Source organism: Haplochromis burtoni, unplaced genomic scaffold, assembly GCF_018398535.1.
Source record: "Haplochromis burtoni strain Fernald_Lab_line unplaced genomic scaffold, NCSU_Asbu1 Contig_51, whole genome shotgun sequence".
Classification (NCBI taxonomy): domain Eukaryota; kingdom Metazoa; phylum Chordata; class Actinopteri; order Cichliformes; family Cichlidae; genus Haplochromis; species Haplochromis burtoni.
The window spans coordinates 2,143,710-2,153,219 of NW_024582412.1; the positions used below are offsets into that span (position 1 = coordinate 2,143,710).

The 9,510-nt window shown below is 39.2% G+C and overlaps 2 protein-coding genes across 2 annotated transcripts; both read right to left on the reverse strand.

The window, feature by feature from the left end:
* Window positions 1-262: 262 nt before the first annotated feature.
* Window positions 263-1,980, reverse strand: brcc3 (BRCA1/BRCA2-containing complex, subunit 3). Its single transcript, XM_005921669.3, has one exon. It carries the CDS (start codon window positions 1,854-1,856, stop codon window positions 1,074-1,076), a length of 783 nt encoding a protein of 260 aa, XP_005921731.1. The 5' UTR covers window positions 1,857-1,980; the 3' UTR covers window positions 263-1,073.
* Window positions 1,981-2,993: 1,013 nt separating this feature from the next.
* On the reverse strand, window positions 2,994-6,382 carry LOC102295343 (E3 ubiquitin/ISG15 ligase TRIM25-like). Its single transcript, XM_005921668.2, has one exon. The coding sequence runs from the start codon at window positions 6,199-6,201 to the stop codon at window positions 4,504-4,506; it is 1,698 nt and encodes a 565-aa protein (XP_005921730.1). The 5' UTR covers window positions 6,202-6,382; the 3' UTR covers window positions 2,994-4,503.
* Window positions 6,383-9,510: the final 3,128 nt, after the last annotated feature.

Here is a 9,510-nt window from a genome sequence, read left to right on the forward strand (position 1 = left end):
TGTTCATAGAAAGAGAAGGTGGGTATAACTTAAGAGGGAAATGTAATTTAAAAATACAAAGTGCTAGAACAACTTTAAGAACTATGTCTATCTCAATTGCAGGAGTTAAATTATGGAACAGTCTAACAGAAGAAATAAAAGACAGTAAAAACATAAAACAGTTTAAAGTAAAATATAAAAACCTCATTTTAAATAAGTATAAGAATGAAGAAAACGGGGTTAACCCAGGACGGTAATGTTGCTGGTAATGGTGTTGTGGTTCTTTTGTTTTGGTTTGTTTGTTTTTCCATAACTTGTGTATCTGCAAATATACACATTCTGTATTTTTCATATGAAAGAAACTATACTGTGGTGGGGCTTGCTAATTATGATACCCCTCCAATATCAACCCATCTGCGACAATCACGTTATAGTAAGTTAGATCTAACTTGCTTGAACTTACAGTAACCTCGAGCTGTGCATGATTTAAACTTTACTTTTATTTAAGGTGACTAGATTCTAACAGCTAAATGTGAGGTAAAGAGGATATCTGTGTGAGGCAGCGTGACTTCCTGTCTGAGTTAATACAGTAACCATAAAATCAAAAAAAGTTTGGCTTGCTTTTCATAGCCTTCCCTTTTTTTCCATTGCAAAAACCAACCAATTTATTCTGTCTCATTTCAGTATGGATTTATCCAGAGATGAGCACACGTTTTTTTCTGCAACATGTTATGCAGCTCGCATGTTTTAATTTTGATTGGAGCCAATCAAAAAATGTGAGACACTGTGTCAACATGTGCAGCATGGAGACAAGCATTTAAAATGCTGTGCAGTCCCACATAAAGTGGGACACCTGTCAGTATTCTGAAGAAAATTTTAAATTATAGCTAATTATGAATAAACAGCTCAGAATTCAATAGTGAGCAGACATTTAATATCAACAGTTTGAAACTTTTCACTCAAAGTATTGAGGTTCAACACCCAGACACTATCTGGATGGTAGGAAAACAGAAAAGAAGCTCAAATAAAGGCAGCACATTGTTCTTGTCCTCTGGGACAGACAGCTGGCACTGATCTCCGGACTGTCCTATGCCTCACAGAGCCGCCAGCTCCTGCATTAGCTTCTCCTTCTCCCGCTGCAGCTCCAAGATGCTCTGCTGGTTCTGCTCCAGCCGGTCCTCCAGCCACTGCAGCAGCGGCCCGCTCACCGCCGACATCTGGCTGCACAGGTTCTTGGTGAACACAGAGCCGTTGTGGATCTTGGTGACGGGGTCCAGGTGCGCCAGGCTGTGGATCTTGCGGTAGGTGTCCTGCTCCTCCTGGCACAAGATCCTCGGCAGCTCCACGGCCGACTCCAGGCACACCTTTCCGATGGCCTCGCGGGGCAAGACGTGGATGGGGATCTCCACACGCTCGTACTCGGAGCCCTTCTGCGCCTGCACGGACTGGAAGCAGGTGTAGAGCACCCGACCCGTCTTAGTGTTCTTGTCCTCGATGAAGCAGGAGAAGATGAGGCCCACGAAACACTGATCCAGCATCTGGTACATGGCCTGGGTGCGCACGTCGACGTGGGAGGGCCACACGGTGATGTGCGGGTGTGAGTGGTACCAGCCGACCACCCGCATCGGCCGGCTGGTCATGTCTGCCAGCCGCTCCGCCTCCGTGGAGGCCGCCGACAGCTGCTCCGGGGAGATTTCCACCCGGTCTTTCCTCTTGTCGGAGCGGCGGAGGATGATGACGGAGTGGATGTGGACAATACGGGAGACCTCCACCTCCCCGATACACAGACCCATCACCTCCTCCTTCTCTGTGCTCAGCGCGTGGTTCATGCACACCAGAAAGGCGTCGGACTCCAGGTGGACTGCGCTCACCGCCATTACTTTCCCTTAAATTTGGTAAAAGGAGGAAAAAAATAAACAAATCCGAGAAACACAGCCGTACTTCCGCGTTCTTACGTGCCACGCCAAAACATTCCGTGTAAGTGCAACAGCCCTCTTACACAAGGGTTCCGCCTTTCGGTACCTTTATTTTATTATCACGATTAACTAATGAGGCACTCCATTGTACAGTTAATAATATCTGCGGAGGATATGTGCATAAAATTGTTACGGTAAATTAGGGCTTCTAAAGCTTAATAAATGCGACCTAGAAAATGTCAGAAATATATTTTTTTCTGTCACTTTCAATATGAAGGTTTCCACTCCAGCAGCTTAATGTTTTAAAATTCTCAACTGACGATTGAAAGAAAAAAAGAAAAGAAAAACAAAACGTCAGATATTCATTTATTCTTCATTTCTTGCTGACATTTTTTGTCTTTCGAAACATGATTCACTGCGAAAATTGACGCCTGTGTGGAAATTGACTTTTTCAATTTAGGCCATTGTTCTAAATGCAGTTTCTAAGTCAAGAAATATTGTATTTGCTCCTATCAATAATCCAATGTGTAATACTAGGTTATCTTTATAAAGACTATATTAAAAACGGAAGGCCCAAGGCAGAGTTCTTTAAGAATATGAACTGAGCTTTTGGATAAACAGAATTCAAATGGATGACTTATTAAAAATCTTACGGTATTTATGAAAGAAGAAGAAGGGGGGGGACTTTTGGTGTGGCCAGTAAAGAAATTACACTTTGTGGCACGTAACTTTTACAAGTTTTATTGTGTTTCTTACACACTTTGTCTTAGCAGCGCAAAAATATTCCACACAATCAACGGAGTCCAAAGCACACACAAAATCACCCCCAAGTTTCTGAAGAAGCCAAAATAAAACCTTGTCAAATATGTTACCTGACTTGGTCTTTGGGGTGACATTAAGAGAAACCACACATCGTTAAGCAGCCCTGCATACAATGACACAACAAATTTGTTCATCTCTTGTGTCCTGCATGCTAAACATTTGACCCATCCATCAAAAATATAAAGGTGAATATAAGAAGCAATTAAAAAAAAGAAAAGAAAAGAAAAAAGCTTTGAATATAAGCAATAAAAACCATACTGTCTTGTACATCTTTATGGTTAACTGAAGGGAAAGTATTGACAAAATCAAATATTTAAAAACAAAACTGTATTAAAATCGTTTTTACAGTAAAAGACACAAACACAAATTATACTGTGCTTTAAAATAGATCCATATTTCTGTATTGAAAATAAAGATTATAAATCACGGTTTTAATTGCAAAAGATGTTACACACTTAACAAGGATTGTGCAAATATTCACATACAACAAAACACACGGTTTAAAACATTTCAAGCAACGTCTCTTCACTGTGCAAATGTTAAAATACATTTGAAAGTAACTGCTCTTTGACTACAGAGTTTGTATTTTAAGCTAATAATACTGGAGTGTAAACATGTGAAGAAAAGACTTGTGTCTGAAAACACACAAAGTCTTGAGCTTTAGCAAACTATGAAATAAATCACTGGATCTTCTTTACACTTGGTTTTAAAACCAGTCTCGGCTCAGTCCAAGTTTAAATGTGCTTTTCTATTTTTTAATAATTATCATAAACCTGACATGTGTTTAAAAAACTAAAACAAACAAACAAACAAAAAACATGATTTAACAGTTTAGTTATCAAAAAGAAAACATATCACAAAACAAACTGATTTCTGTAAACCTGCTGACACCCCCTCCACACCCACTATCACTTTACTTTAGTTGACTCACTTCCATGTTTGCTTTATTTAATTGCTCTGGAGATTTAGGAATGCCTGCTAATGTAAACAGGAGATGACAGCACAACTCTGTTTAGGCAGAGCAGAAGTGTTGCAAAATATGAAGGTGGGATATATTAAGTTTTGTTTTTTTTTAAAAGAAGAAGCTTTGCTGAATTTTCTTCTCTTTAGGAGATTAGTATGTTAACTCTAATATATATGTTTGTGTCAAATTATTCACAGAAGCATGGTTACATAGAAAAGTGTCCTACCTTTGTTTCAGTTCATTGAAAGCATCACCCTTTCAGTGGCTATACAACAGGAACAAAGACAAAGATAAAGCTGAAATGAAAACTGGCCAACATGCCACCTGACTGGACTCTAATGGATCACCTTTGATGCAATTTAAAGAGAAATATTGTATTGACCCACTGTGAGGCTTCTACTATTTAAATTTAAATAAAATATTTAACTTTATGTTTGGTTCATTCAAACTATTTAGTGCCATTTGAGTCCCCATGACAGAATCTATGTATTTTGTATAAAACGGTCAAATAATTATTTCTAAAAGCTTTCTTTATGCCTTTAACCCTCTTCTACCATAGAAACAACCATATGTGTCCACAAATATTTTTTTACAGTAATCACTGACTTTTAGCACAAGTAGCTTGAGCTGCTATGTCCCCAAATTGTGTCTTTGTTCAAGTTTAGTTATGGTTTTCAAGATTATTGTTACATATCCTTATTTATAATCTTCAGATGCTTTTTTGTTTGTTTGGTTTTTTTGCTATTAATACATCTTTTACTGCCTAAAGTCTTTGCCTGTCCCTCAGTTACTCTCATGGAAATCACTGATTTTCAGCACAACTTACACAGGACTTACAGGCACTAGTATTGTTTTTAGCTCGCACAGCTCAGCAGCAGCAGCAGGAGCATCAGAAGAAGCAAAAACACCAAGACCCTGATACAGCGGCTGAGTGAATGTGGTCTGAACTCTGTGGAGGAGATTCACCGTGTCAGAGACGCTGTAGAAGGACAAAATACCTCCACTGTGATCCAGGTACACGCCTATTCTTGAGGACTGAGGGCCTCTGATTAAAGTGCTGGTGGCATTGTGTCTGAACTGATAACTGTTATGAAAACACTCTAAAGCCCAGGATTTGTCATCATTTCCAAATCCACTTTCATACCCTGTTCTTCTGATATCTTTGTAGGTAACCGCTATTGAAACTTCAAATGACTTCTTCTCCACCTCCCAGTAATGACGTCCACTCAGGCTCTCTCTGCTCAGGACCTGAAACATGTCAGTGAATCTGTCTTGATGACTGGGATATAACTGTTTTTCACTCATCACAGTTGCTTTTCTGTTCCCTTCAGATAGTGACAAGTGTGTGTTTGCTGTGTTTGGATCCAGTGTGAGTACTTGTGAGTGTTGTAAACATTCTGCTCGGGTCTTAGGCTCTCCTGATGGTACTGAAACACTAACTTCTTTCTCTATCAGTGAAATTTTGGTGGAAGTATCGGTAAAAATCGCGTGTAGTTTTTCTTTGGCCTTGTGCGCAGCTAGTGTCACGTCCTCGAAGTACTGCAGAAGATGCATGTTAATCCTGCGTGGGTCGGTTCCCTGATTTATGCATGTCAAAGAGGAGTAATTTTGAATAAAAGTTGCATGATCTTTTCTATGTGACAGCTGCTCAAGCTCAGCATCTCTCCTCCTCAGCCACCTGAGCTCCTGCTGCAGCTTGGCTCGAAGCTCTTTGGCTCGACTGACTTTTGTCTTCTGCTGGGATTTAATCTGCAACTTCACATCAGACCTCATGTTGTTGATAAGATGAAGCAACTGAGTAAAGATCTCCTCACTTTCCTTGAGAGCCTTATCAGTAGAATAATTGATGGCATCCATCTCATGCTGAAGCACCTTCATATCATTCTCTCTGTCCTGGATTCTCTTTTTAATCTTTTGTTGACTTGAAACAAGCTCCCCCTCCCATTTACTGCGTTCTTCCGAGGCCAAGATCATGCCGTGGTGTTTGTGTTCATACACTGCGCAGAGAAGGCAGGTACACTTCTGGTCTGTGCGGCAGAAAAGCTTCAAATCTTTACCGTGACAAGAGCAGATGTTCCCCTGGAGCTTCCCTGATTGTTTGATGAGCTTGTGTTTTTTATAGGCAGGGGATTCATAGTGAGGGTGGAAGTGTTGCCCACAGTAAGAGACCAGACGCTCCAGACAGGATTTGGTAGCTTTCAGCTTCCTCCCAGAGCAGACATCAAAGGTCACATCTCCAGGTCCAGCGTAGCAGTGATCAGCTTGGAGTTCAGTCGTCTGCAGCTCTTCCACTAACTCTGCCAAGACAGTGTTTTTCACCAGAGCAGGCCTCGGTGTGAAGGTCTGTCTGCACTGAGGGCAGCTGTGGGTTTTCTTGTGATCTTCCTCATCCCAGTGATGTTTAACACAGTTTGTACAGTAGCTGTGCCCACAGGGAATAGTCACTGGATCCTTCAGCAGATCTAAACAGATCGAACAGCAGAGCTTTTTCTTCTCTACTTGAATATGTTGCTGCTCCATTTCACGAAGAGACACAGAATGTGAAACAGTTTCCCTTTCTTATACACACACCAACGTGCACAGACAGATAGGCACACACACGTAGAAAATACAGACCAAAGCTTAGTTCTCCTTTGTCATGTGCCTCTGCTTCTCTGAAATGAATGAACATTTATATGTTCATGTTTCCAACACCCAGCCCCTTTCCACCAGTGCAGTAAGAGGCAGGAAGTTGCAGACATGAAAGCTGTGGGGGAGGCTGTAACAGGAATCCGGAGATGACTAAGGAGTTAGTCACATCCATTTCCTGGAAGGGACAGCATGTGTTTACATTCCTGCCGCATAAAATTAATTCATCATGTTTGTTTTCATTTTTTGCAATACACTTTATCCTTTTATAGAAGCTGTTCAAGTTTGCCAATGATGCCTAAACACTCCAGTCAGGACTTAGCCAGTTATGTCAGACTTACATGAACATTGCCATGATATCATGTTTTACTTTTGCCATGTGTGGCACAGTGTGATGGGCTCGAATAATCCATTTGAACCCTTATGAACTCACTGCCCATTTAATTGTTATGTTAATGCTACACTAGATGTAGATTAATCTCACAGCCTGTCAGCCATATCAAACTATTCTAAAATAAACTTTAAGCTATTTGACTCCACACAGGAGTGCCCTATTTAGGGGGAAGTTGGGACAATATTAAGGCCCTGTGACTGACAAAAGCCCCCAAATAATGATAGAAATTTAGATTATTAAGAAACATTACACCCTCCAATGCACTCCAGTGAAAAAGTATTTGACACCTTCCTGATTCCTTGGATCTTCTTAGCGCTTCAAGGCAATTTTAATATTAGTCAAATATAACCCAAGTAAATACAGAATGCAGTTTTTAAAAGATAATTAATTTTTTTAAGGGAGACACCTACCTAAACACCTACCTGACCATGTGTGGAAAAAGTAATTGCCCCTCTTGTTAAATCGTGAATTCACTGTGATTAGCTACAGTTCCATTCATACACAGGCCTGATTACTGCCAGGCCTGATAAATCAAGAAATCAGTGAAGTAGACTAAAAGATCTCAAAAGCAACACATCCTGCCATGATCTAAAGAAAGAGCTAAGAAATAAAATCATTGAGGTTTATTAGTTCTGGAAAGGGTTGCAAAGCAATTTCTAAGGGTTTGGGACTTCAGCGAACCTTGGTGAGAAAATTTATAACAATGATGAACCTTCCCGGGAAAGGCCAGTCTACAAAAAAACCTCAAAAAGCACATCAATGACTCATCCGGGAGGTCAACAAAGAACCCAGAACAGCATCTAAGGAACTACAGTCCTCACTTGCCTCACTTAAGGTCAGTGTTCATGTTTCAATAACTCAATAACTAACAAATAAGAAAGAGACTGAGCAAAAATGGCATCCATGGGAGAGTGAAATTCGCTGCTTACCAAAAAGAACACAATTATTTTAAAAAATAAATCTTGATGATCTCCAAGACTTAAAATATTCTGTGGACTGACAGGCCAAAATTTGAACTTTGGGAGGTTTTATGTCCCGTTACTTCTGGCATTAAAAAAAATAGAGCATCATAACAGCAAACATGTTGGTGGTATTGTGATGGCCTGGGGCTGCTTTCCTGCTTCAAGACCTGGATGACTTCCCATAACTAATGGAACCATAAATTCTGCTCTCTACCAAAAACTCCTGAAGAAAAGCTTCTGACCATCACTTCCTGAAGTGCACTAGGGTTATATGACATTACAATGATCCAAAATACACCAGCATTTCTGCCTCTGAATGTAAACATAAATTTTAAAAAAAAAAGTTTGGAGTAGCACCATGTGAGGGATTATAACCATATTTTCATTATGCTTCCACAATGACAATAAAGACTCTTGAATGTGGTGCATAAAATGAAAAGAAAGTAAAACATGACAGAGAAAAGAATCAAGTCCTTATTAAACAGCTATCTTGAAATACTGCTGTGCTCTTATTGGGCATTTCTTCTTCTTGTTGTTGTTGTTTTTACTTAAATTCATGGATCTTCCAAGTTCTTACATAGATTTTAATTCAGCTTGTTGAGTCATGTCTCTGCTTTATAAAGGCTTCATCTAGTATTGACAAAGAAAGAGAAGTGAGTGGTCCTAAGTGAAAATGCTGATTGTGAAAGCACTTGGCTTTCTTTGTGCGATGACGGAGGCACAGAAGTCCACCCCCCCCTCTCTTTCTCTCTCTTTGTCTCTCTCTTTTGTAAGTCTTTCTAAAAGGAGGTGAGGCTATTTTGTAAGGTGGATAAAAAAAAATAAAAAAAGGTTAAACACTGTATTTATCTTCCAAATAATGGTTCTTGTAACAAAAAAAGCCAATAACCAATGAAATCTTATGGTAAATTATGTGTCTGTTGCTTTGATGTAGAGTTAAATATGGTTGTATACTGACATTTAGTGGTGGTAACACAGAACTGCAGTTAATTTTGGTCAAAATTTTGCAGGTGTAGTTTAGTTAACTTAAGTATAAAAATATATTGTAACAGAGACTGTAGGAAGGATGAGATTACAAATTGCATTATATCAAATAGCGATTTCCGATGTAGGCACAATTTTGCATGCCTTTTACATCTTGTCAGGGCTGTCATGGTCTGTGGTGGGTGCTTCATTGCTCTGTGACTCCACACCATGACCACCCATTTGGTGGTTAGTCTTGTTATGTCGCGTGTTTCACCACCAGGCGTCCCCATTGCCTAAGTTTCACTGTGTGTCATTCACGTTATCACTTTTTATCCTTTTCTGAGTTATTGAAAGCAAACGTCAGCAGTGTTAAATGACTGGACCGTTTTTAACAGCGTCACCAAGCTCTATATATTTATATATATATATATATGTGTGTGTGTATATATATATATGTGCGTGTGTGTATATATATATATGTGTGTGTGTGTATATATATATATATATGTGTGTGTGTATATATATATATATATATGTATGTATATATGTATATGTATATATGTGTATATATATATATATATATGTATATGTATATATGTGTATATATATATATATGTATATATGTGTATATATGTATATGTATATATGTTTTTTTCTTCTACTTTGTCTTCTAACTGCAGGAAATACCGATGTTGCTCCAGAAGGTCAACCACGCATATTCATTAGCTCTCAGCACTGCAGAGAGGCTCAGGATCTAACAGCAAGTAAAACCTACCTTATCATGGGCACATCCAAAGACATTTACAAAGATGATGAAAAAAGAATGTGAGTTTTTATATATGTGCATGTGTGTGGATCTTGTGCATTTCTTCTTTTTTT

Bases quoted from the DNA above. Each gene is read 5' to 3' on its own strand.
- brcc3 (XM_005921669.3), bottom strand. From the start codon at position 1,856: ATGGCGGTGAGCGCAGTCCACCTGGAGTCCGACGCCTTTCTGGTGTGC.
- LOC102295343 (XM_005921668.2), bottom strand. From the start codon at position 6,201: ATGGAGCAGCAACATATTCAAGTAGAGAAGAAAAAGCTCTGCTGTTCG.